The following is a 26,904-nucleotide window of genomic DNA, read 5'->3' on the forward strand; positions in this document are numbered from 1 at the left end:
CCTTATTTCTGATTCCCGATTCCCAATTCCCAATTCCCAATTCCCAGTTCCAAATTCCCTCTTCCCAATTTCCAAATCCCAATTCCCAATTCCCAATTCCCAGTTCCAAATTCCCTCTTCCCAATTCCCAATTCCCAGTTCCAAATTCCCTCTTCCCAATTTCCAAATCCCAATTCCCAATTCCCAATTCCCAATTCCCAGTTCCAAATTCCCTCTTCCCAATTCCCAATTCCCTCTTCCCAGTTCCTGATTCCCATTTCCCAATTCTCTATTCCCTATTCCCAACTCCTGAGTCCGAATTCTTGATTCCCTATTCCTGATTCCCAATTCCCTGTTTCCAATTCCCAATTCCCTGTTACCAATTCCCAATTCCCAGATCCCAATTCCCTGTTCCCAACTCCCAATTCCCTATTCCCCATTCCTTATTCCTGATTCCCTATTCCCAATTCCCATTCCCTATTCCCTATTCCTCATTTCCAGTTGCCAATTCCCAATTCCCCATTCCCTATTCCTTCTTCCCTATTCCCTATTCCCAAATCCCAATTCCCTTTTCCCAGTTCCCAAATCCCAAATCCCGATTCTCTATTCCTTCTTCCCGATTCCCCATTCCCAGTTCCCTATTCCCAATTCCTGATTCCCCAGTTCCCGATTCCGAATCCCAATTCCGAATTCCCGGTTCCCGATCCCCTCTTCCCTATTCCCAGTTCCTGATTCCCTATTCCCTATTCCCAAATCCCAGTTCCCTATTCTCAAATCCCAGTTCCCAATTCCCAATTCCCAATTCCCAGTTCCCAATTCTCTATTCCCTATTCCCAATTCCCGAGGCCCAATTCCTGATTCCCTATTCCCAATTCCCAATTCCCAGTTTCCTATTCCCCATTCCCAGTTCCCAATTCCTGATTCCCAATTCCTGATTCCCTATTCCCTATTCCCAAATCCCAGTTTCTCACTCCCTATTCCCAAATCCCAATTCCCAGTTCCCTATTCCCAGTTCCCATTTCTCTATTCCCTATTCCAAATTCCCGAGTCCCAGTTCCTCATTCCCTATTACTGATTCCCAGTTCCCTGTTCCCAATTCCCCTTTCCCAGTTCCCAGTTCCCGATTCCCTATTCCCTATTCCCGATTCCCAATTCCCTGTTCCCAATTCCCAGTTCCCTATTCCCTATTCTCAGTTCCCAATTCCCAATTCCCAGTTCCCAATTCCTGATTCCCAGTTCCCTGTTCCCTATTCCCAGTTCCCAGTTCCTGATTCCCAATTCCCAGTTCCCAATTCCTGTTTCCCAGTTCCCTGTTCCCAATTCCTGATTCCCAATTCCCAGTTCCCAATTCCTCTTTCCCAGTTCCCTGTTCCCAATTCCCAATTCCTGTTTCCCAGTTCCCGATTCCCAGTTCCCAATTCCCGATTCCCTGTTCCCAATTCCCGGAGCCAGAGCGGGCAGATCCCAGTTTCTGCCTCGTGTCGGGCATTTCCATCATCCCTGGAATTCCCAAGCTGGAATTTTCTGCTCCTCCAGCAAATCCCAAATCCACGATTCCCACCCTGACGCTCAGGAGCGGGATGGGTGTGGGGTTTGTGGGGTCTGAGGTGGGAAAATTCCCCTTGGGAAGAGTTTGGGATTGATCCCAACTGCTCCAGATCCGGGACACGGCGGGAAGCGGCTCCATGGGGTTCGGGATGCGGGGAGGATGTGGGATGTGGGATTTGGGATGTGGGATTCAGGATGTGGGGAGGATGCGGGATGTGGGATTCGGGATGTGGGGAGGATGCGGGATGTGGGATTTGGGATGTGGGATTCGGGATGTGGGGAGGATGCGGGATGTGGGGTGCCGGGAGGATGCGGCATTTGGGATGCGGGATGTGGGGAAGGATGCGGGATGTGGGATGAGGGGTGCAGGATGCGGGATGTGGGATGAGGGATGCGGGATGTGGGATGAGGGATGTGGGATTTGGGATGCGGGATGGGGGATGCCGGGTGCAGGATCCAGGATGAGGGATGTCGGGAGGATGCAGGATGTGGGGTGCAGGATGTGGGATTTGGGATGTGGGATGAGGGGTGCAGGATGTGGGATTTGGGATGTGGGGTATGGGAAGGATGCGGGATGTGGGGAAGACACGGGATGTGGGATGTGGGGTGCAGGACACAGGGAGGATGCGGGATGTGAGGTGCAGGATGCGGGATTTTGGATTTGGGATGTGGGGATGCGGGATAAGGGACGTGGGATGCAGGGTGTGGAATGCCAAGAAGGATGTAGAGAGGGATGCAGAGAAGGACGTGGGATTTGGGATGTGGGGTATGGGAAGGATGCGGGATGCGGGAAGGATGCAGGGTCGATGTGGGGTACGGGATGAGGGATGAAGGATGTGGGATTTGGGATGCGGGGCGTGGGATGAAGGATGTGCGGTGCAGGATGCGGGATTTGGGCTGCGGGATGTGAGATGAGGGGTGCAGGATGTGGGATTTGGGATGCGGGATGTAGGGAGGATGCGGGGTCGATGTGGGGTACGGGATGAGGGATGAAGGATGTGAGATGAGGGATGCGGGGCGTGGGATGCAGGATGTGGGGTGCAGGATGCGGGATTTTGGATTCGGGATGTGGGGAAGATGTGGGATGTGGGATGAGTGACACGAGATGCGGAATGCCGAGAAGGATGCAGAGAGGGATGCGGAGAAGGGTGTGGGATTTGGGATGTGGGATGTGGGGTATGGGAAGGATGCGGGAAGGATGCGGGGTGCGGGATGAGGGATGAGGGATGCAGGATTTCGGATTTGGAATGTGGGGAAGGTGCGGGATGTGGGATGCGGGATGATGAGAAGGATGTGGCATGTGGGATGTGGGCTATGGGAAGGATGCGGGATGCAGGAGGATGCGGGATGCAGGACGAGGGATGAGGGTTGTGGGGAAGATGCGGAATGCAGCGTGTGGGATAAGGAATGTGGGATGAGGGATGAGGGATGCGGGGAAGATGCGGGTGCAGGATGCGGGATGTGGGGAGGGTGCGGGATGCGGGGTATGGGGAAGATGCGTTATGAGGGGAAGACGTGGGACGTGGGGAAAGATGCGGGATGTGGGGAAAGATGTGGGATGTGGGGAAAGGTGTGGGAAGATGCAGGATGCGGGAAAGGTGCGGGATGTGGGGAAAGATGCAGGATGCGGGGAAAGATGTGGGATGCGGAGAAAGATGCGGGATGCGGGGAGGATGCAGGATGTGGGGAAAGACGTGGGATGTGGGAAGATGCGAGATGTGGGGAAAGACGCGGGATGCAGGAAGATGCGGGATGCGGGGAAAGACTCGGGCTGTGGGGAAAGAGTCGGGATGCGGGAAGATGCGGGGTGCGGGAAAGACGCGGGATGTGGGGAAAGACGCGGGATGCGGGCAAGCTGCGTGCATCAGCCGCGGGGCAGGCGCGGGGGTCGGCGCGCCTCGGCCGGTCCCTCCCGCCCGCCCGGCGCAGCCCCGCCGGCAGCCCCGGGGGTCTGGGTGGGCTCCGCCGGCAGCCCCGGGGCTGGGTGGGCTCCGCCGCTCCGCCGGCACCCCCGGGGCTGGGTGGGCTCCGCCGGCAGCCCCGGGGCTGGGTGGGCTCCGCCGCTCCGCCGGCAGCCCCGGGGGTCTGGGTGGGCTCCGCCGCTCCGCCGGCAGCCCCGGGGCTGGGTGGGCTCCGCCGCTCCGCCGGCAGCCCCGGGGGTCTGGGTGGGCTCCGCCGGCAGCCCCGGGGGTCTGGGTGGGCTCCGCCGGCAGCCCCGGGGGTGGGCTCAGCCGCTCCCCCGGCAGCCCCGGGGGTCTGGGTGGGCTCCGCCGGCAGCCCCGGGGGTCTGGGTGGGCTCCGCCGGCAGCCCCGGGGCTGGGTGGGCTCCGCCGCTCCCCCGGCAGCCCCGGGGGTCTGGGTGGGCTCCGCCGGCAGCCCCGGGGCTGGGTGGGCTCCGCCGCTCCGCCGGCAGCCCCGGGGGTCTGGGTGGGCTCCGCCGCTCCGCCGGCAGCCCCGGGGGTCTGGGTGGGCTCCGCCGGCAGCCCCGGGGGTCTGGGTGGGCTCCGCCGCTCCGCCGGCAGCCCCGGGGGTCTGGGTGGGCTCCGCCGCTCCCCCGGCAGCCCCGGGGGTCTGGGTGGGCTCCGCCGGCAGCCCCGGGGCTGGGTGGGCTCCGCCGCTCCGCCGGCAGCCCCGGGGGTGGGCTCAGCCGCGCACGTGGCCGGGGCGGGGGTGCGATCCCGGCCATAAAAACGCGAGCGGCTCCGCCGGAGCCGGGCAAGTCTCGGAGCCTCGCAGCCGCCAGCTCAGCGCAGGTAGGCATTCCTTCTCCTCCTCCTCTTTCTCCTCTTCCCGGCTTGTTTTTCTCCAGCTTTTCCTGCTTTTTTTGTTTTGTTTTTCACCCCCCTCACCACGCACGGCCTCGCTGCGGGGCTGAGCCCCGCGCTCCCCGCCGAGGGTGAGCTCTGCCGGTGCCGCTCTGCCGGTGCCGCTCTCCCGGCGGCGGAGGAAAAGTTTCGCTCTCCAGCCCCAAAATCCAGCCGAGCGGAGCCGCGGGGATGCAACAAGAGGCGGCGTGGCCTGCCCGGAGCCGGGGGTGCTGCCGGCTTCCTCCGGGATCAGCGGGAATTTCTTATTTTTTGGGGATTTTTTCTGGGTGGGGGGGGGGGAGAGCAGCCACGCCACGATTTTGCCCATCCCGTATTCCCACTCCTTTCCCTTCCAGTCGCGACTTCCCCGGGATCTTCCCGGCTGAGCCACCCCAAAAATCACACACACACAAAAAAAAAAAAAAAAGGACGAGCATGGGATTTTCTTTCTTTTTTTTTTTTTTTTTTTTTTTAATTTTTTTTTGTGCTTTGTTCTGCATAAAGCCCCCCCCCAAAAAAGCAGGGAAGGAGCGGCTGAGGGGATGGGGATGCGGGAAAAAAAAAATATTATTCCCGATTTTTTTTTTTTTTTACCTCCAAGCAGCCTTTTCCCGGCTCCCATCTGCCTTTCCAGTCACACCGCGGCGCCTCATTTTGGCCAATTATGGCCAATTACCTGATTGAGGGGCACCGCGAAAAGGCAGCGCTGATTTTTTTTTTTTTTTTTTTTTTTTTTTTTTTTTTTTTTCTTTTTCCGCCAGGGATCTGTAACCACCACCCCCCTCCCCTTCCATCGTTCCCAAATCCCTCTGATTTCCCTGAAATCCCCCCCAGAAACCCGCCGGCACAACGGCAGGATTTGGGGGAGCAGGGCAGGGGCTCAGCGGCGCTGCCGGGGGATACTCTTGGACAATAATTTGTTTTTTTTTTTTTTAATGGGAAAAAGCTTTCCCTCCTTCCCGGATCCCACGGATCCTTCCCTGCCGCCTCTGGATCACCCTCTGGATCAGGCCTTGGCTCCGGGCAGGGTGAAAAAGGAGGGGAAAAAGGGGGGATTTGGGATGGTTTTGCTGCGGGATGATCCCAAACCGGGGCACGGCCGCTGCTTTTGGGGTGTTCGGGGCGATCCCAAAGGCGGGATAATCCCATGGGAAGAGGGGCCGGGAGCCGAATGGCCTCAAATGGAGCGGATAAAATCCCATCTGAGGCAGCACCTGCTGCCCCTTCCAGCTCCTCTCCCGGGGTTTATTCCCATTCCCGCTGCTCCCACAATGGATTTTCCCACCTCATCCCATAAAAAACCGCTCGTCCTGATGGATAAACCCGCCCTAGGCTCGACCGCAGGCTGGATTTCCATTTAGAAAAAACAACAACAACAAACAACAGAAACACCCAGCCCAAACTCATTTATTTTTTATTTTTTATTCATTATTCTCCTCCGAAATGAATGAGGGTAATTCCAACGGCATGGAAAAAACTCGGATTTTACCCTCGGGGCTGCCGCGTCCTGGCGAAGCTCCGCGGGGTGCTTGGGGTTGGGTTTTTGGGGAGGAAAAGGAAGATTTTGTGCCCCGGAGGAGCCGCGGGGGTGGCCGTGACATCCCCAGGCTCCCGGGGAGTGGGACCGGTCCGAGAATCCTTCGGGAAAGAGGGCCCAGGTCGGGTTTTCCCAGAGGGAAAAATATTTTTTAAATGGGGGGGAAAAATGTGGGGGAAATGGGAAAGAATGAGAGAAAAAATGTGGGGGAAATGGGAAAGAATGAGAGAAAGAAATGTGGGGGAAAAGGGAAAGAATGAGATAAAGAAATGTGGAGGAAAAGGGAAATAATGAGAAAGAAATGTGGGGGGAAAGGGAAAAAATGAGAGAAAAGAAACGTGGGGGAAATGGGAAAGAATGAGAGAAAAAAATGTGGGGGAAATGGGAAAGAATGAGAGAAAAAAAGGGTGGGAAAATGGGAAAGAATGAGGAAAAAATGTGGGGAAAAGGGGGAAGGAATGAGAGAAAAAATGTGAGGAAATTGGAAAGAATGAGGAAAAATGTGGGGGGAAAGGGAAGGAATGAGGAAAAAACTGGGGAAAAGGGGAAAGAATGAGAGAAAAAAAGGAGGGGTAAAAAAAAAGGAAAGAATAAAAAAGAAACGTGGAGAAATGGGGGAAAAAATAGGGAAAACAAATACTGGGGGAAATGGGGAAAAACGCATCCCTTTATTTTTTCGTGGATTTGTGGCTGGGAAACTGAGGAAGGGGCTTGGAGCCGCCACCACCCCCCACCGCTGCCACCCCCCAAAAAAAAAAAAACCCTAAAATCCCCTAAAAGCGTCCAGATTGAATTTTGGGGCGGGGGCTGCACAAAGCGGGATTTGTTTCCCCCCCGATCCCAATCCCAATCCCGATCCCATTTTCGCACGGATCTCCCGGGCTCGGAGCCTCCTGGGGACACGGGGACAGGGACAGGGGGGTGGCGGTGCCGATCCCGGTTTTTTTTTTGGGGGGGTTTTGGCCTCTCCCGGGAGCTGTGACTCACCCGAGCGCTTTTAATGACTCGGCGGAGATTAAACCTCAATTCCTGCTCCTTATCAGCGTCGCCCGGACCCTCCGGCGGGTGACAGCCGCGACGTGTCACCGCTGTCACCGCGCGGACAAAAGGTGACCGTCACGCCCGGCAGGGACCCTGCGGGCTGCTCGGCGTGGGGCCGGCCCTGGGAAGGGGGGATTTGGGATCCCCGAAACCCGGTGATGTCCCCACCTCTGTCACCTCTGCCATCTCTGCCTGCTCCCTGGATTGTCCCCTACAGCCGGTGCCACATCCCCATCCTGTCCCTCTCTGTCACCTCTGTCTGGTCCTCTCATTGTCCCCTACACTCGGTGCCACATCCTCATCTCTGTCACCTCTGTCTGCTCCCTGGATTGTCCCCTACACCCGGTGCCACATCCCCATCCTGTCCCTCTCTGTCACCTCTGTCTGGTCCTCTCATTGTCCCCTACACTCGGTGCCACATCCCCGTCTCTGTCACCTCTGTCTGGTCCTCTCATTGTCCCCTACACTCGGTGCCACATCCCCATCTCTGTCACCTCTGTCTGGTCCCTGGATTGTCCCCTAAACCCAGTGCCATATCCCCATCCTGTCACCTCTCTGTGGTCCCCTCATTGTCCCCTACACTCGGTGCCACATCCCCATCTCTGTCACCTCTGTCTGGTCCTTGGATTGTCCCCTACACTCGGTGCCACATCCCCATCTCTGTCACCTCTGTCCCCTCTCTCTGCTCCCTGGATTGTCCCCTAAGCCCAGTGCCACGTCCCCATCTCTGTCACCTCTGCCTGGACCATGAATTGTCCCCTAAACCTGGTGCCACATCCCCATCCTGTCCCTCTCTGTCACCTCTCTCTGATCCCCTCATTGTCCTCTCCCCTGGTGCCACATCCCCATCCTGTCCCTCTCTGTCACCTCTGTCTGGTCCCTGAATTGTCCCCTACACTCGGTGCCACATCCCCATCCTGTCCCCATCCTGTCACCTCTCTGGCCCCCTCATTGTCCCCTAAACCTGGTACCACATCCCCATCTCTGTCACCTCTGTCCCCTCTGTCTGGTCCCTAGATTGTCCCCTAAACCCAGTGTCACATCTGTCACCTCTCTCTGGTCCCCTCATTTTCCCCTAAACCCAGTGCCACATCCCCGTCTCTGTCACCTCTCTCTGCTCCCTGGATTGTCCCCTACACCCGGTGCCACATCCCCATCTCTGTCCCTCTCTGTCACCTCGCTCTGGCCCCCTCATTGTCCCCTACACCCGGTGCCACATCCCCATCCTGTCCCTCTCTGTCACCTCTGTCTGGCCCCATCATTATCTCCTAAACCCGGTGCCACATCCCCGTCTCTGTCACCTCTGTCTGGACCCTGAATTGTCCCCTAAACCTGGTGACACATCTCCCTGTCTGTCCCATCCTGTCCCTCTCTGTCACCTCTCTCTGATCCCCTCATTGTCCTCTCCCCTGGTGCCACATCCCCATCCCTGTCCCTCTCTGTCACCTCTGTCTGGTCCCTGAATTGTCCCCTAAATCCGGTGCCACATCCCCATCCTGTCCCCATCCTGTCACCTCTCTGTGGACCACAAATTGTCCCCTAAACCCAGTGCCACATCCCCGTCTCTGTCACCTCTCTCTGGTCCCCTCATTGTCCCCTAAACCTGGTGCCACATCTCCATCCTGTCACCTCTCTGTGGTCCCCTCATTGTCCCCTAAACCTGGTGCCACATCCCCATCTCTGTCCCTCTCTGTCACCTCTCTGTCCCCTCTGCACCCTGAATTGTCCCCTAAACTGTTGCCATGTCCCCATCTGGCTCACCTCCGTGTCACCTCTCTGGTCCCTGGATTGTCCCCTACACCCGGTGCCACGTCCCCATCTCTGTCACCTCTGTGTGCACCACGAATTGTCCCCTAAACCTGGGGCCAAATCCCCATTTCTGTCCTTCATTGTTCCCTCATTGTCCCCTACACCCGGTGCCACACCCCCATCTGTGTCACCCCTGTGTCACCTCTCTCTGGTCCCTGAATTGTCCCCTAAACCCGTTGGCCAAGCCAGCTGGGACACAGAATTCTGTGGGAATTCTGTGGGAATTCTTTGGGAATTCTCCGGGAGTCGGGCTCAGATTCCGGCGATCCCTGCTGGACCCTCCCAGGACAAGGACAGTGACAGGGACAGTGACAGGGACAGTGACAGGGACAGGGGTGGCACGTCCCCAAAGCCAGCGCGGAGCAGGAATTGGGAATTGTCCCTGTCTGGGAACAGCTGGGAATGCGCTGTCCCCGTCACGTCCCCGCTAAAAAAAACCCCAAACCCTGCCCGGGACCGGGGCCAGGAGACGTCCCGGGAAACCAACCCCGACACCCGGGAGCCTTTTGGGATCGGCTCCTGGAAAACCTCGGAGCCTTTTGGGATCGGCTCCTGGAAAACCCCGGAGCCTTTTGGGATCGGCTCCTGGAAAACCTCAGAGCCTTTTGGGATCGGCTCCTGGAAAACCCTGGAGCCTTTTGGGATCAGCTCCTGGAAAACCCTGGAGCCTTTTGGGATCGGCTTCTGACAAAACCCAGGAGCCTTTTGGGATCAGCTCCTGGAAAACATCGGAGCCTTTTGGGGTCAGCTCCTCAAAATACCCCAGAGCCTTTTGGGATCAGCTCCTCACAAAACCCCAGAGCCTTTTGGGATCAGCTCCATGCAAAACCTGGAGCCTTTTGGGGTCAGCTCCGTGCAAAACCCCGGAGCCTTTTGGGGTCTGTTCCTCGCAAAACCCCAGAGCCTTCTGGGATCAGCTCCATGGAAATCCCTGGAGCCTTTTGGGATCAGCTCCTTGCAAAACCCCGGAGCATTTTGGGGTCGGCTCCATGCAAAACCCTGGAGCCTTTTGGGGTCAGCTCCATGGAAAACCCCGGAGCCTTTTGGGGTTGGCTCCTTACAAAACCCCGGAGCCTTTTGGGGTCGGCTCTATGGAAAACCCCGGCGCATTTTGGGGTCGGCTCCTCGCACGCTCGGGAGCCTCTTGGGGTCAGCTCTATGCAAAACCCTGGAGCCTTTTGGGATCAGTTCCTCGCAAAACCCCGGAGCCTTTAGGGTCGGCTCCTGACCAAACCCCGGAGCCTTTTGGCGTTGGCTCCATGGAAAACCCCGGAGCCTTTTGGGGTTGGTTCCTGGCAAAACCCCGGAGCCTTTTGGGGTCGGCTCCATGCAAAACCCTGGAGCCTTTTGGGGTCAGCTCCATGGAAAACCCCGGAGCCTTTTGGGATTGGCTCCTCACAAAACCCCGGAGCCTTTTGGGGTTGGCTCCTTACAAAACCCCGGAGCCTTTTGGGATCAGCTCCATGGTAAACCCCGGAGCCTTTTGGGATCGGCTCCTCGCAAAACCCCGGAGCATTTTGGGATCAGCTCCATGCAAAACCCCAGAGCCTTTTGGGGTCGGCTCCTTGCAAAACCCTGGAGCCTTTTAGGGTTGGCTCCATGGAAAACTCTGGAGTCATTTGGGATCGGTTCCTCACAAAACCCCGGAGCCTTTTGGGGTTGGCTCTTTGCAAACCCCAGAGCCTTTTGGGGTCACCTCCACAGAAAACCCCGGAGTGTTTTGGGGTCGGCTCCATGCAAAACCCTGGAGCTTTTTGGGGTCGGGTTTTGTGGGATTCTGTGGGATTTCATTGGGGTTTACGAGGTTTTGTGGGATTTTGCATGGCTTTGTGGGGTTTGATGGGGTTTTGTGGGGTTTGGTGGGATTTCACAGAGTTTTGTGGGGTTTTGTGGGATTTTGTGAGGTTTTTGGGGTTTCATGGGATTTTTCAGGGTTTCACGGGGTTTTCTGTGGCTTGCTGGGATTGTGCAGGTTTTTGTAGGATTACATGGGATTTCACGGGATTTTGCAGGGTTTTATGGGATTTCATGGGACTTTGCAGGATTTTGTGGGATTTTTTTTGGATTTTGAAGGGTTTAATGGGGTTTTCCACAATTTTTTGGGATTTTGCAGGGTTTTGTGGGGTTTTGCAGGATTTTTTGGGATTTTTCAGTGTTTCATGGGTTTTGTGGGATTTTTTTTTGGATTTCGCAGGGTTTTGCAGAGTTTTTTGGGATTTTGCAGGGCTTCGCAGGATTTTGTAGGATTTGACGAGGTTGTGCATGATTTTGTGGGATTTTAGGGGATTTTGCAGGGTTTCATGGGGTTTCGCAGGATTTTTTTGGATTTTGCAGGGTATTGTGGGGTTTTCCATTAATTTTTGGGATGTTACAGTGTTTTGGGGGATTTTGCAGGGTTTTGTGGGGTTTTTTTGGGACTTTTTGGTATTTTTTGGGGTTTCATAGGATTTTGAGGGGTTTGACAGGGTATTGCGTGATTTTTTGGGATTTTTGGGGGATTTTTTAGCTTTTCACAGGGTTTTGCAGCGTTTTGGGGGGATTTTTGGGGAATTTTTTTACGTTTTTGTGGGATTTTTTGGGATTTTTGTGGGGTTTTTTTTTGTTGTCACTGGGTTTTGCAGAGTTTATTTGGGATTGTGCATGATTTTATGCGATTTTTGGGATTTTTGTGGGATTTCTTCGGTTTTCACGGGGTTTTGCGGGGTTTCATAGGATTTTGTTGGGTTTTGTGGGATTTTTCAGGATTTTTTAGGTTTTTGGGCATTTTTGCAGGGTTTTTTTTTTTGGGATTTTGTGGGATATTTTGGCGTATTTTGGGATTTTTTTAGGGTTTTGCGTGGTTTTGCATGGTTTTTTTGGGATTTTATGGGATTTTGTGGGATTTTTCAGGATTTTTTAAGGTTTTCGGGGGTTTTTTTTGTATTTGGCAGGATTTTGCAGGATATTTTGGGATTTTGCGGGATTTTTTGGGATTTTTTAGGTTTTTGTGGGGTTTTGCAAGTTTTTTTTGGGATTTCACGGGATTTTATGGGATTTTGTGGGATTTTTCAGGATTTTTTAGATTTTTGTGGGGTTTTTTTAGTATTTGGTGGGATTTTGCAGGATATTTTGTGATTTTACGGGATTTGGCGGGATTCTGCAGGATATTTTGGGATTTTTTTGGTATTTGGCAGGATTTTGCAGGATATTTTGGGATTTTGCAGGATTTTTTTGTATTTGGTGGGATTTTGCAGGATATTTTGGGATTTTGCGGGATTTTTTGGGATTTGGCGGGATTTTGCAGGATATTTTGGGATTTTTTGGTATTTGGCAGGATTTTGCAGGATATTTTGGGATTTTATGGGATTTGGCAGGATTTTGCAGGATATTTTGGGATTTTTTGGGGATTTGTTGGGATTTTGCAGGATATTTTGGGATTTTTTGGGATTTGGCGGGATTTTGCAGGATATTTTGGGATTTTGCAGGATTTTTTGGTATTTGGTGGGATTTTGCAGGATATTTTGGGATTTTGCGGGATTTTTTTGTATTTGGTGGGATTTTGCAGGATATTTTGGGATTTTGCGGGATTTTTTGGAATTTGGCGTGATTTTGCAGGAGATTTCGGGATTTTTCAGGATTTTTTTGGTATTTTGCAGGATTTTGCAGGATATTTTGGGATTTTGCGGGATTTTTTTGGTATTTGGCGGGATTTTGCTGGATATTTTGGGATTTCGCGGGGTTTTTTGGTATTTGGCGGGATTTTGCTGGATATTTTGGGATTTCGCGCGATTTTTCGGGATTCTTGGCGGGGTTTTGACGCCTCTGTCCCCGCAGCCGCTGCCGGTGGCGCCATGAGGGCCGTGCTCTGGGACCTGCTGCTGCTGTGCCTCTGCGCCCGCGCGCGCGGCGACTGCCGCGGCGACTGCCTGCACTGCGACCGCCAGCTCTACCGCGACAGCTTCGACGTCCTCGTGAGTGCCACCACCGCTGTCCCCGCGCCCGCGGCGTCCGGGCGCCGTTTTCCCTCTGCTGGGGTCTGGGGGACATCGTGAGTGCCACCACCGCTGTCCCCTGTCCCCGCGCCTGCGGCGTCCGGGCGCCGTTTTCGTTCTGCTGGGGTCTGGGGGACATCGTGAGTGCCACCACCGCTGTCCCCTGTCCCCGCGCCCGCGGTGTCCGGGCGCCGTTTTCCCTCTGCTGGGGTCTGGGGGACATTGTGAGTGCCACCACCGCTTTCCCCGCGCCCGCGGTGTCCGGGCGCCGTTTTCGTTCTGCTGGGGAATCTGGGGGACATCGTGAGTGCCACCACCACTGTCCCCGCGCCCACGGCGTCCAGGCGCCGTTTTCGTTCTGCTGGGGTCTGGGGGACATCGTGAGTGCCACCACCGCTGTCCCCTGTCCCAGCGCCCGCGGGCTCCGGGCGCCGTTTTCCCTCTGCTGGGGTCTGGGGGACATCGTGAGTGCCACCACCGCTGTCCCCTGTCCCCGCGCCCGCGGCGTCCGGGCGCCGTTTTCGTTCTGCTGGGGAATCTGGGGGGGATTTGGGGTTTGAGGGGAAGGTGCCACCTGCTGCCACTGTCACTGTCACTCCTGGGCGGGCACTGGGATGGTCCCAAATCAGGGTGAAGGTCCCAAACGAGGGTGAAGATCCCAAATCAGGATGAAGATCCCAGACCACGATGGTCCTGAGGAAAGGTGAAGATCCCAAATCAGGATGAAGATCCCAGACCACGATGGTCCTGAGGAAAGGTGAAGACCCCAAATCAGGATGGTCCCAAACGAGGGTGAAGATCCCAAATCAGGGTAAAGATCCCAGACCAGGATGGTCCCGAGGGAAGGTGAAGATCCCAAATCAGGATGAAGATCCCAGACCACGATGGTCCTGAGGAAAGGTGAAGACCCCAAATCAGGGTAAAGATCCCAGACCATGATGGTCCCGAGGGAAGGTGAAGATCCCAAATCAGGATGAAGATCCCAAATCAGGATGGTCACAAATGAGGGTGAAGATCCCAAATGAGGGTGAAGATCCCAAATGAGGATGAAGATCCCAAATCAGGATGGTCCCAAACGAGTGTGAAGATCCCAAATCAGGATAAAGATCCCAAATCAGGATGGTCCCGAGGGAAGGTGAAGATCCCAAATCAGGATGGTCCCAAACGAGGGTGAAGATCCCAAATCAGGATGAAGATCCCAGACCATGATGGTCCTGAGGAAAGGTGAAGACCCCAAATCAGGGTAAAGATCCCAGACCATGATGGTCCCGAGGGAAGGTGAAGATCCCAAATCAGGATGAAGATCCCAAATCAGGATGAAGATCCCAAATCAGGATGGTCACAAATGAGGGTGAAGATCCCAAATCAGGATGGTCACAAATGAGGGTGAAGATCCCAAATGAGGGTGAAAATCCCAAATCAGGATGGTCCCAAACAAGGGTGAAGATCCCAAATGAGGGTGAAGATCCCAAATCAGGATGGTCCTGAGGGAAGGTGAAGATCCCAAATCAGGATGGTCCCAAACGAGGGTGAAGATCCCAAATCAGGATGAAGATCCCAGACCATGATGGTCCCGAGGGAAGGTGAAGATCCCAAATCAGGATGAAGATCCCAGACCATGATGGTCCCAAGGGAAGGTGAAGATCCCAAACCAGGATGGTCCCGAGGGAAGGTGAAGATCCCAAATCAGGATGAAGACCCCAAATCAGGATGGTCCTGAGGGAAGGTGAAGATCCCAGACCAGGATGGTCCTGAGGGAAGGTGAAGATCCCAAACCGGGATGGTCCCAAGACCCCCCAACCATCCCCACCTTCCATCCCCATCACCCATCCCAACCCCAAACCCCTGAGGAGCCTTGGAGCCCTGGTGGGGTGGGATGGGCCCGGAGATCCCACAGCTCCTCCGGGCCTTGATCCATGTCCCGCACGGGATGGGAAGTGCTGTGAAACCGGAATTTTGGCCTTTCCCAGCTCCTAAATCCTTTCTTCTCCCCTCTGCTGAGCCGTGGCCGTGTCCCGGCGTTCCCGGAGGATTGTCCACCTCCCCCATTTATTTGGGATCACAAATCCCACGGGGTGGAAACGTCCCCCCCTTCCCCAAAGGAGCCGGCAGCATGGAAGCCCCCAGGGTTGGGAAATATCCCCAAAAAAACCCCAGGAGAAACCAGAAACTTCCAGGAGATGCTGGAGTCACCCCAGTGCCACCAAGGGCACGTCACTGCCACCAAGTTTTGGGGTGCCACCACCCTGGTTCGGCCCCAAAACGTCGGTTTGAAGGCACCAGAACCTCTGTGAGATCCCCTTTTCCTGCCTGCTCCTGCTCCTGGAGCTCCAACCGGAACCTTGGGGAGGAGCTGGGATGGTTGGTGGCCCATGGACCCCATGGCAGGTCCTATCCCAAAGCCAGAGCAGTTGGAACCAGAATTTGGGATCTCCTGGGGCTTGGTTTGGGCTGGAAGGATCCTTGTGGTGGGATTTGGGATCTCCTGAGGTTCTTGGCTGGAAGGATCCTTGTGGTGGGATTTGGGATCTCCTGGGGCTTGGTTTGGAGTGGAAGAAGCCTCGTGGTGGGATTTGGGATCTCCTGGGGCTCGGTTTGGGCTGGAATGAGCCTCGTGGTGGGATTGGGGATCTCCTGAGGTTCAGTTTGGGCTGGAATGATCCTTGTGGTGGGATTTGGGATCTCCTGAGGTTCTGGGCTGGAAGGATCGTCGTGGTGGGATTTGGGATCTCCTGAGGTTCTGGGCTGGAAGGATCGTCGTGGTGGGATTTGGGATCTCCTGAGGTTCTGGGCTGGAAGGATCGTCGTGGTGGGATTTGGGATCTCCTGAGGTTCTGGGCTGGAAGGAGCCTCCTGGTGGGATTTGGGATCTCCTGAGGTTCAGTTTGGGCTGGAAGGAGCCTTGTGGTGGGGTTTGGGATCTCCTGAGGTTCAGTTTGGGGTGGAAGGATCGTCATGGTGGGATTTGGGGTCTCCTGAGGTTCTGGGCTGGAAGGAGCCTCATGGTGGGATTTGGGATCTCCTGAGGTTCAGTTTGGGCTGGAATGATCCTTGTGGTGGGATTTGGGATCTCCTGAGGTTCTGGGCTGGAAGGAGCCTCATGGTGGGATTTGGGATCTCCTGAGGTTCTGGGCTGGAAGGATCGTCGTGGTGGGATTTGGGATCTCCTGAGGTTCTGGGCTGGAAGGAGCCTCATGGTGGGATTTGGGATCTCCTGAGGTTCAGTTTGGGGTGGAAGGATCGTCGTGGTGGGATTTGGGGTCTCCTGAGGTTCTGGGCTGGAAGGAGCCTCATGGTGGGATTTGGGATCTCCTAAGGTTCAGTTTGGGCTGGAATGATCCTTGTGGTGGGATTTGGGATCTCCTGAGGTTCTGGGCTGGAAGGAGCCTCATGGTGGGATTTGGGATCTCCTGATGTTCAGTTTGGGCTGGAAGGAGCCTCGTGGTGGGGTTTGGTGTGACCTTCCACCGTTTCCAAAGCGACGTCCGATGAAGTCCCACCAGGTCCGTGGAGCAGGAGATCCCTGGAGTTACCGGTGCCAGGGAGGGACAGGGACCGGCTGCTCCTCAAGATGGCAGTGAATTGCCCTGGTCCCCAAGGCCACCTGGTCCTGGTCCCCAAGGCCACCAAAGCCACCAACCTAAGACAGGGAAGAACCTCCCCAGGTGGTTTTGGAGCATCGGCCGCTCTTCACCGAGGATTCCCGACCCACTCCGAGCCGGGGACAAAAACCACTTCCAGAAGAATCGTCACCTCAGCCCGGTGGCCCAGGAGCCCAGGATGTCCACGCCGGAGGGTGACGGGACCTTGGAGCTGTCACCTCCGTGGGATCCATCACCTCCAGCAGCACGGACCCTTCCAAAGCCTTGGAGATGCCAGGAGAGGACCTCAGCTCAGCACGGGACGCCCTCGGTGACTCCGCAAGGCCCCATCCTACAAAACCCCCGTCACCGCCGCGTTTGGGGACAATTCTCCCTCTTTTGGGTTCTGTGGGACGAGCCCTCGCGGGTGGGAAGAACCGACGGAGCCGCGGCCCTGCGTGACCACGCCGGGACTGGTGGCACCTCCCCGCTGGCCAAGCTGGTAGTGCCAAGGTGGAGAGAGGTTCTGCAGAGGTTTGGGGCCTGCAGGTGGCCACCAGACCCTCCGGATGTCCCCCAGCAGGTCCCCATTGTCCCATCCCAAGGGAATTCCTCGGATTTACGGGGCCAAAAAAGGAGGTTTTGGTGCATCTCCAGGACTCGATCCCGAATTTGTGCTTGCGTGGAAGGACGAACCCGTGGTGAGGAACGGGGTGGAGCGAGGGGTCGTTTGAGGGAAAAAGGATAAAAAAATGGATTTTAGGGTTCGATGGGAATTTCCACCTGGCTCAGGTGAACCCAGCTGGGGATCAGCGTGACCCCACCACGATGGAGATGAGGACAACCCTTCCCTTCCGGGCCGTCCACCCACGGTTCCTTCCGGCCTTCATCGAGTTGGGTTCTTCCACCATTTTCTCCTGGATGGTTTTCCCTGGGCGCTGGGTTTGGTGACACCAAAAGAAGGACTTTCCATGTCCTGTCCGGCCTGGAAAGGGATGAGACACGACCGTGGTGGGTTTGGTGACACCAAAACCCCACAGCAGAACTGGATCTGTGTCCTGTCTGGCCTGGAAAGGGATGAGGTCCAACCGTGGTGGTTTGGTGACACCAAAACCCACAGCAGGGACGGGTTCATGTCCGGCTTGGAATGGGATGAGACCCAACCATGGTGGGTTTGGTGGCACCAAAACCCCACAGCAGGGACAGGTCCATGTCCTGTCTGGAAAGGGATGTGACACCACCGTGGTGGGTTTGGTGCCACCAAAACCTCACAGCAGAGCTGGATCTGTGTCCTGTCCAGCCTGGAAAAGGATGAGGTCCAACCATGGTGGTTTGGTGCCACCAAAACCCCACAGCAGTGACAGAGCTGTGTCCTGTCCAGCCTGGAAAGGGATGAGGTCCAACCGTGGTGGTTTGGTGACACCAAAACCCACAGCAGGGACGGGTCCATGTCCGGCTTGGAATGGGATGAGACCCAACCATGGTGGGTTTGGTGGCACCAAAACCCCACAGCAGGGACAGGTCCATGTCCTGTCCGGCCTGGAAAGGGATGAGACCCAATCGTGGTGGGATGAACCCCCGTGAGCCAAAGGACGCTGGTGACAAAGGGACATGGTGGGAACGGCCGTTCCTGGGGGCTGGAGGAACCAGAGGTGCCCCCTGCCTTTGAGGAAGGATGGAGGAGGATCTGGGAAGCTTCCCGTGAATCTCTGGAGAGGTGCTGGAGCGTGGAGCTTTTCCATCTTATCCCGCCGAGCTGTTCCGAAGGTGTGGAGCACGGGAAGGTCACCGGGAGCAGCCAGCGTGGATTTACGGAGGAGCAGCGGTGCTTGACCAACCCTGAGGCTGGGCCTGACCTTCATCCCGGTGTCCTGTGACATCCTCGAGGACAATCCCGGAGTGGATAAACCCGGAGGACCGGGACTTCTTCGGGATAACGGGGCAGGAGAACCTCAGCAGATGCTGCAGAGCTGGGAGGGCTGGTGGCACCCCACAGGGCCCTGCTGCCATCCAGAGGAACATTCCCAGCTGGAGAAACCTCAGGAAGAGCAAAGTTCTGCCCCTGCGGAGGAACAAATCCACGCACCAGGACCTGCCATGGGAATGGGCCAAAGGTCCCGTCCCACCTCCACCCGTCCCACCTCCATCCCGTCCCACCTCCACCCGTCCCACCTCCATCCTGTCCCACCTCCACCCGTCCCACCTCCATCCCGTCCCACCTCCATCCTGTCCCAGCTCCATCCCGTCCCACCTCCACCCGTCCCACCTCCACCCGTCCCACCTCCATCCTGTCCCACCTCCACCCGTCCCACCTCCACCCGTCCCACCTCCATCCCGTCCCAGCTCCATCCCGTCCCACCTCCACCCGTCCCACCTCCACCCGTCCCACCTCCATCCCGTCCCACCTCCATCCCGTCCCACCTCCATCCCGTCCCAGCTCCATCCCGTCCCAGCTCCATCCCGTCCCAGCTCCATCCCGTCCCAGCTCCATCCCGTCCCACCTCCATCCCGTCCCAGCTCCATCCCGTCCCACCTCCATCCCGTCCCACCTCCATCCTGTCCCACCTCCATCCTGTCCCACCTCCATCCCGTCCCACCTCTATCCCATCCCTTCCCACCTCCACCACCCTCTCCCACCTCCACCATCGCTTCCCACCTCCATCCTCTCCCACCTTCATCCATTCCCACCTCATCCCATCCCATCCCACCTCCACCATCCCTTCCCACTTCCATCGCTTCCCACCTCCACCGTTCCGTCCCACCTCCATCCTATCACACCGCCACCATCCTGTCCCACCACCACCATCCCTTCCCGCCTCCATCCTCTCCCACCTTCATCCCTTCCCACCTCCACCTCATTCCATCCCACCCCATCCCACCCTATCCCATCCCACCTCCATCCCATCCCACCCCATCCCACTCCATCCCATCCCACCCCATCCCACCCCATCCCACCCCATCCCACCCCATCCCACCCCATCCCATCCCATCCCACCCCATCCCATCCCATCCCACCCCATCCCACTCCACCCCATCCCACCCCATCCCACTCCATCCCATCCCACCCCACCCCATCCCACCCCATCCCACCCCATCCCACCCCATCCCATCCCATCCCACCCCATCCCACCCCACCCCATCCCACCCCATCCCACCCCATCCCACTCCATCCCATCCCATCCCATCCCATCCCATCCCATCCCACCTCCACCCCACCTCCATCCAATCCCACCTCCATCCCTTCCCACCTCCATCCACCATCCCATCCCACCTCCACCACCCCGTGCGTTGATGATTCCTGCTCTGTAGGACCCAGCGGAGCTCGTGCTGGTGGAGCAGGAGCGCGGAATTCCATGAGGCAGCGCGGGGCGTGTCCGGGGGAGGCCGGAGAGCGACGCCGAGCATCTCCACCACCTTCCACCCCTCGGGGAGCCCACGGCGGGCTCTGGGAGGAGACACCTCAGGGATGAGGCCTGGCATGCGCCCAAGAGCTGCCGGCACCTTCCCATGGGCGTTCCCAATGGGTTGGGTGTCAGGATGTGCCACGGAACTGCCGGCACCTTCCCACGGGCATTCCCAATGGGTTGGGCGTCGGCACGCGCTCAAGATCTGCCAGCACCTTCCTATGGGTGTTCCCAACGGGTTGGGCGTTGGCATGTGCCCAAGAGCTGCTGGCACCTTCCCACGGGCGTTCCCAACGGGTTGGGTGTCAGGATGCACCCAAGAGCTGCTGGCACCTTCCCATGGGCATTCCCAACGGGTTGGGTGTCAGGATGCACCCAAGAGCTGCCGGCACCTTCCCATGGGCGTTTCCAACGGGTTGGGTGTCAGGATGTGCCGTGGAGCTGCCGGCACCTTCCCATGGGTGTTCCCAATGGGTTGGGTGTCAGGACGCGCCCAAGAGCTGCCGGCACCTTCCCATGGGCGTTCCCAACAGGTTGGGTGTCAGGATGCACCCAAGAGCTGCCGGCACCTTCCCATGGGCGTTTCCAATGGGTTGGGTGTCAGGACGTGCCCAAGAGCTGCCGGCACCTTCCCATGGGCGTTCCCAATGGGTTGGGTGTCAGGACGTGCCCAAGAGCTGCCGGCACCTTCCCATGGGCGTTTCCAATGGGTTGGGTGTCAGGACTGGTCACGGAGCTGCCGGCACCTTCCCATGGGTGTTCCCAAAGGGTTGGGTGTTGGCACATACCCAAGAGCTGCCGGCACCTTCCCAACGGGCTGGGTGTCGGGACGGGCCGCGGAGCTGCCGGCACCTTCCCATAAACATTCTCACCGGGTTGGGCGTCGGGCCGGGCCGGGAGCGCGGCGCCGCCGCCGTTCTCGGCGATGCCGTCCCAACCCGAGCGCGCCGCTGACGCCCGGCCGTGTTTCCCCCCGCAGATCTGCATCCTGGAGTGCGAAGGCCAAGCCGTGCCCAGGGCCACCTGGGAGCTGTGCGCGGCCACCGGCCGGGCGGCGCCGCGGCCCCGCCGCCTCTCGGCCCGAGCCTGGCCCTGGGGCGAAGCGGCGCCGGCCGACGCCCCGCGGGTCGCCGACGCCGAGCGCGCCGCGCCGGGCGCCTCGGAGGAGGAGGAGGAGGAGGAGGACATTTCCCGGCGGCCGGGAGCGGGCCCGGCGGCCAAGGGGGTGCAGAAGAGGTACGGGGGCTTCATCGGGGTGCGCAAGTCGGCGCGGAAGTGGAACAACCAGAAGAGGTTTAGCGAGTTCCTGAAGCAGTACCTGGGCATGGCGCCGCGCTCCAGTGAGTACGGCCGCGGCGGCGCCGGCGCCGGCGACACCAACGAGATCTAAGCGGGATCCAACCCTCCACCCCGCCCGCCACATCCCATGGGTGCCATCCTACAAGGGGGCCATCACCAAGAGAACCCATTCGGAAAAATGGCTCGGAAACGCCAGCGCCGGGCACGGGGAGGGACGCGGGGCCACGCGGGGAGGGACGGCGGGGGCGCCGCCGGGGACACCTTGGGGGACATCTTCGGGGTCACCCTCGTGGGCACCTTTGAGGTTGCCCTCGGGGTCATCTTTGTGGTTGCCCTCATGGTCACCCTCGTGGGCACCTTTGGGGTCGCCCTTGTGGTCACCCTTGGGGTCACCTTCGAGGTCACCTTTGGGAGCACCTTCAGGGTTGCCTTTGGGGGTGCCTTTGGGGTCACCCTTGGGGTCTCCCTCATGGTCACCCTTCTGGTCGCCCTTGGGGTCATCTTCGGGGTCACCTGTGGGGTCACCTTTGAGGTCGCCCTCAGGGTCACCTTTGGGGTGACCCTGCCTTCGAGGTTGCCTTTGGGGTCACCTTCGGGGTCACATTTGGGGTCACCTTTGGGCCACTCCCAGGGCTGCCCTCAGGGTCACCTTTAGTGTCACCTTTGGGTCACCTTCGGGTCACCTTTGGGTCACTTTTGTGGTCACCTCTAGTGTCACCTTTGGGTCCCCTTTAGTGTCACCTTTGGGGTCACCTTTGAGGCCCCTTTGGGTCCCCTTTAGTGTCATCTTTGGGGTCACCTTTGGATCCCCTTTGGTGTCACCTTTGGGTCCTCTTTGGATGCCCTTTAGTGTCACCTTTGGGTCCCTTTGGGTCCCCTTTGGGTGTCCTTTAGTGTCACCTTTGGGTCCCTTTGGGTCCCCTTTGGGTGTCCTTTAGTGTCACCTTTGGGTCCCTTTGGGTCCCCTTTGGGTCCCCTTTGGTGTCACCTTTGAGGTCACCTTTGGATCCCCTTTGGTGTCACCTTGGGGTCCCCTTTGGGGTCCCCTTTGGTGTCACCTTTGGGTCACTTTTGGGTCCCCTTTGGTGTCACCTTTGGGTCCCCTTTGGTGTCACCTTTGGGTCCCTTTGGGTCCCCTTTGGGTGCCCTTTGGTGTCACCTTTGGGTGCCCTTTGGGTCCCCTTTGGTGTCACCTTTGGTGTCACCTTTGGATCCCTTTGGGTCCCCTTTAGTGTCACCTTAGGGGTCACCTTTGGGTCACCTTTGGGTCCCTTTGGTGTCACCTTTGGGGTCCCCTTTGGTGTCACCTTTGAGGTCAGCTTTGGATCCCCTTTGGTGTCACCTTTGGGGTCACCTTTGGGTCACTTTTGGGTCCCCTTTAGTGTCACCTTTGGGTCCCTTTGGGTGCCCTTTAGTGTCACCTTTGGGTCCCTTTGGTGTCACCTTTGGATCCCCTTTGGGTGCCCTTTGGTGTCACCTTTGGGTCCCCTTTGGGTGCCCTTTGGGTCCCTTTGGTGTCACCTTTGGTGTCACCTTTGGGTCCCCTTTGGGTCCCTTTGGTGTCACCTTTGGGTGCCCTTTGGTGTCACCTTTGGTGTCACCTTTGGGTCCCTTTGGGTCCCTTTGGGTCCCCTTTGGTGTCACCTTTGGGTCCCTTTGGGTCCCTTTGGGTCCCTTTGGTGTCCCCTTTGGTGTCACCTTTGGGTCCCCTTTGGGTCCCTTTGGTGTCACCTTTGGTGTCACATTTGGTGTCACCTTTGGGTCCCTTTGGGTCCCTTTGGGTGCCCTTTGGTGTCCCCTTTGGGTCCCTTTGGGTCCGCGGTTGCTGCTCCGCGTCCAGCAGGGCTTGGTTCCCCCCCAGTAAAAAAACTGGGGAAAAAAAAAAAATCCTCAAAATTCCAAATAAAGACGGGAAATGTTTTAAAAAAAAATTATTTTCTAAAAAATGAAATCGAAAAGGATTTAAAACCCCAAGGAGAATTGGAAATCACGGCAAATAAAGGAGACAATGCAGGAAAAAAATGAAAATTAGGCTTTAAAAAGGATGAGGACAAATGAAAAATATTTCAGAGAAAGAAGTTAAAAATGAAAAATATTTCAGAGAAAGAAGTTAAAAATGAAAAAGATTTCAGAGAAAGAAGCTAAAAATGAAAAATATTTCAGAGAAAGAAGTTAAAAATGAAAAAGATTTCAGAGAAGTTAAAAATGAAAAATATTTCAGAGAAAGAAGTTAAAAATGAAAAATATTTCAAAGAAATGAAAAATATTGCAAAGAAATAAAGAATAAATTTCAAAGATGTAAAGAAATTAAAGGTAAATGTCAAGAATATTTTCAAAGGAATAAAACAGAGAGTTCAAAACTATTCTAAAGAAATAAAGAGGAAATTTCAGAAATATTTCAGAGGAATAAAGGATGAAATGGGATTCTTTAAAAGAAATAAAAGATTGATCAAAATTATTTTTAAAAGTTTAAAATACGACTTGAAATGTTTCAAGTAAAATAAATTTTAGAGGCCAATAAAAGTCTAATTTCAATTCAATTCAAAAGATGTATCTGTAGAAATTTTTTTTTTTAATTAAAAAAATTTTAAAATTAAATAATTTTTTTAAAAAATAAAGACATAAAAGTGAAATAGATGAAAGGAATAGATGAAATCAAAGAAACAGATGAAGTAAAGAAAATAAAAAATAAATAAATGAAAGGAAATAAATAAAAATAAAAGGAAATAAAAAATGAAAAGAAATTCAAATGAAAATAAATAGAAATGAAATAAAAATGGAATTTCAAGCGCTCCAATTAACCCATTCCTGCCCAGCCCCCGCTGCAATTCCCGAGGAAATTCCCAAATTCCTCAATTCCGCCTCCCCTCCTCCAGCCCCTCCCCAACCCCGATCTGGGGAGAATTTTCACTTTTTTCCACTTTTTCCACCAAAATTTTTCCTTTTTTTTCCCTCCCCGGGTGGCGTCTCCCAAAATGCCGGGAGAGAAATTCCCAAATTCCCGCTCCCGGCTCAGCTGCTTTGGCTTCTCCTTCTTTTGGTACAATTTTTTTCCCTTTTATTTCCCTTTTTTCCCCTCACTTTTTAATTTTTTTCCCTTTTTTCCCCTCACTTTTTAATTTTTTTCCCCTTTTTTTCCCTCACTTTTTAATTTTTTTCCTTTTTTTCCCTTCACTTTTTAATTTTTTCCCTTTTATTTTCTTTTTTTTCCCCTCACTTTTTAATTTTTTCCCTTTTATTTCCCTTTTTCCCCCCCTCACTTTTTAATTTTTTCCCATTTATTTCCCTTTTTCCCCCTCACTTCTTAGATTTTTTTCCCTTTTTTCCCCTTCACTTTTTCATTTTTTCCCCTTTTATTTCCCTTTTCGTCCTCACTTTCTTCCCCTTTAAAAATTTTTTTTTCCCTTTCTTTTCTCTGTTTTATTTTCTTTTTTTTCCCATTTCCTTTCCCTGTTTTATTTCCTATTTTCCCCTTTCTTTTCTCTATTTTATTTTTATTTTCCCTTTCTTTCTCCATTTTATTTCCTATTTCCCCCCCTTTCTTTTCTCTATTTTACTTTGTATTTTTTCTATTTTTATTAATATTGATATTTATTATTATTTATATTAATATTTAATATTATTTCTATTTTGTACATTTTATAATTTCCCCCTTTCTTTCCCCATTTTATCTCCCTTTTTAATTTTTTCCCCCTTCCTTTCTCCCACTTTATTTTGTAATTTTTCCCCCATTTTATTTCGTATTTATTTTATTTTCCCCTTCCTTTCCCCCATTTTATTTTGTATTTTTAAATTTATTTTCCCCTTCCTTTCCCCATGCTATTTTCTATTTTTTTTTATTTTCCCCACTGTATTTTGTATTTTTTATTTCTTTTCCCCTTCCTTTCCCCGTGCTATTTTATATTTCCCCCCACATTATTTTATATTTTTATTTATTTTCCCCACTTTATTTTATATTTCCCCCCCCACCTTATTTTGTATTTTTTATTTTATTTTCCCCTTCTTTTCCCCACATTATTTTGTATTTTTATTTATTTTCCCCTTCCTTTCCCCACTTTATTTTATATATTTTTCCCCCACATTATTTTGTATTTTTTATTTTATTTTCCCCTTCCTTTTCCCCATTTTATTTTGTATTTTTTTTATTTTCCCCTTCCTTTTCCCCATTTTATTTTGTATTTTTTTTTTCCCCCTTCCTTTCCCCATTTTATTTTGTGATTTTTTTTCCCTTCCTTTTCCCCCATTTTATTTTCTATTTTTGATTTTTTTCCCCCTTCCCTTTCCCCATTTTATTTTGTATTTTTTTTTCCCCTTCCTTTTCCCCCACTTTATTTTGTATTTTTGATTTTCTTTTCCCCTTCCTTTCCCCATTTTATTTTGTATTTTTGATTTTCTTTTCCCCTTCCCTTTCCCCATTTTATTTTGTATTTTTTTTCTTTTCCCCTTCCTTTCCCCACTTTATTTTGTATTTTTTTCCCCTTCCTTTTCCCACTTTTATTTTGTATTTTTGATTTTCTTTTCCCCTTCCCTTTCCCCATTTTATTTTGTATTTTTTTTCTTTTCCCCTTCCTTTCCCCACTTTATTTTGTATTTTTGATTTTCTTTTCCCCTTCCTTTTCCCCATTTTATTTTGTATTTTTGATTTTTTTCCCCCTTCCCTTTCCCCATTTTATTTTGTATTTTTTTTTATTTTCCCCTTCCTTTCCCCACTTTATTTTGTATTTTTTTCCCCCTTCCTTTCCCCACTTTATTTTGTATTTTTGATTTTCTTTTCCCCTTCCTTTCCCCATGTTATTTTGTATTTTTTTGTAGCGTTCCGGCACCCGCCTCCCAGCCCGGCACAGGCAAAATTAAATTCCTGCTCCTGCCCCGGCCGCTCGTCCTCTGCCGACCCCAAAGCGCTTCAGGCTCGAAAAAAAATCTCCAAAATCTCCAAAAGCTCCAAAATCTCTTTCCTCGAAAAAATCTCCAAAATCGCCTTCGGCCGGCGCCGACGGTGGCGAGAAAGCGGCGCCCAACGTGGGGAAAGCGCGGTTCTGCCCGGAAAACGGGAGTTTTGCCCCCCAAAAAAATGGGATTTTTGGCCCAAAAAAAAAAAAAAATCTTGCTGATAAAAGGAGGAGGTTTTGCCCCCCAAAAATGGGATTTTTAGAGAAAAAAAAAAAAAAAATTGGGGTTTTGGCAAAAAAAAAAAAATTTGCCCCAGAAATGGAATTTTTTTGGAAAAAGAAAAGGAATTTTGGCTGAAGGAAAAGGAGTTTTTGCAAAAAAAAAAGAGAATTTTTGCTGAAAGAAATGGAATATTTGCCGAAAAAAGAAAAGGAAGAGGTTTTTGCCTCAAAAATGGGATTTTTGTGGGGAAAAAAAAAAATTTGGCCAAAAAATTGGATTTTTTTGCAAAAAAAAGGAATTTTTGCTGAAACAAAAGGAATGTTTGCAAAAAAATTTGAATTTTTGCAGAAAACAAAATGAGGTTTTGCCCCAAAAAATGGGATTTTTGCCAAAAAAAGGAGGAATTTTTGCCCACAGAAAGAAGGCGTTCTTGTCAAGAAATTGGAGTTTTTTTCAAAAATAAAAGAGGAATTTTTGCAAAAAAAAAAGGGAATTTTTGCAAAAAAGAAATGGAATCTTTGCCTCCAAAAATTTGGATTTTTTCCCAAAAAAGGAGGAATTTTTGCCAAAAAAAGAGGAATTTTTACCAAAAAAAAAAAAAAAAAAGGAATTTTTGCCAAAAAATGTGAAATTTTGTGAAAAAAAAAAGGAGGAATTTTTACTGAAAAAACTTGAAGTTTTGCCAAAAATTTGGATTTTTTTGGTTTTTTTGTGGCCAAAACTCAGCCCCGAAATCGCGGGAGAATTTCCCGGCGTCGCAAACGGGATTTTGGCTTCCTGTGGGATTCACCCCCAAATTTCCCACAAATTCGGGTC

The 26,904-nt window shown here is 53.5% G+C and overlaps 1 protein-coding gene across 1 annotated transcript; it reads left to right on the forward strand.

Moving 5' to 3' along the window:
- The first annotated feature begins 4,204 nt into the window (after positions 1 to 4,204).
- Positions 4,205 to 26,297, forward strand: PNOC (prepronociceptin). Its single transcript, XM_054001634.1, has 4 exons — positions 4,205 to 4,280; positions 12,535 to 12,671; positions 20,657 to 21,017; positions 25,789 to 26,297. The coding sequence occupies exons 2-4, from the start codon at positions 12,552 to 12,554 to the stop codon at positions 26,085 to 26,087; spliced, it is 780 nt and encodes a 259-aa protein (XP_053857609.1). The 5' UTR covers positions 4,205 to 4,280; positions 12,535 to 12,551; the 3' UTR covers positions 26,088 to 26,297.
- The last annotated feature ends 607 nt before the right edge of the window (positions 26,298 to 26,904 follow it).

Source organism: Vidua macroura, chromosome 31, assembly GCF_024509145.1.
Source record: "Vidua macroura isolate BioBank_ID:100142 chromosome 31, ASM2450914v1, whole genome shotgun sequence".
Taxonomy (NCBI): Eukaryota; Metazoa; Chordata; class Aves; order Passeriformes; family Viduidae; genus Vidua; species Vidua macroura.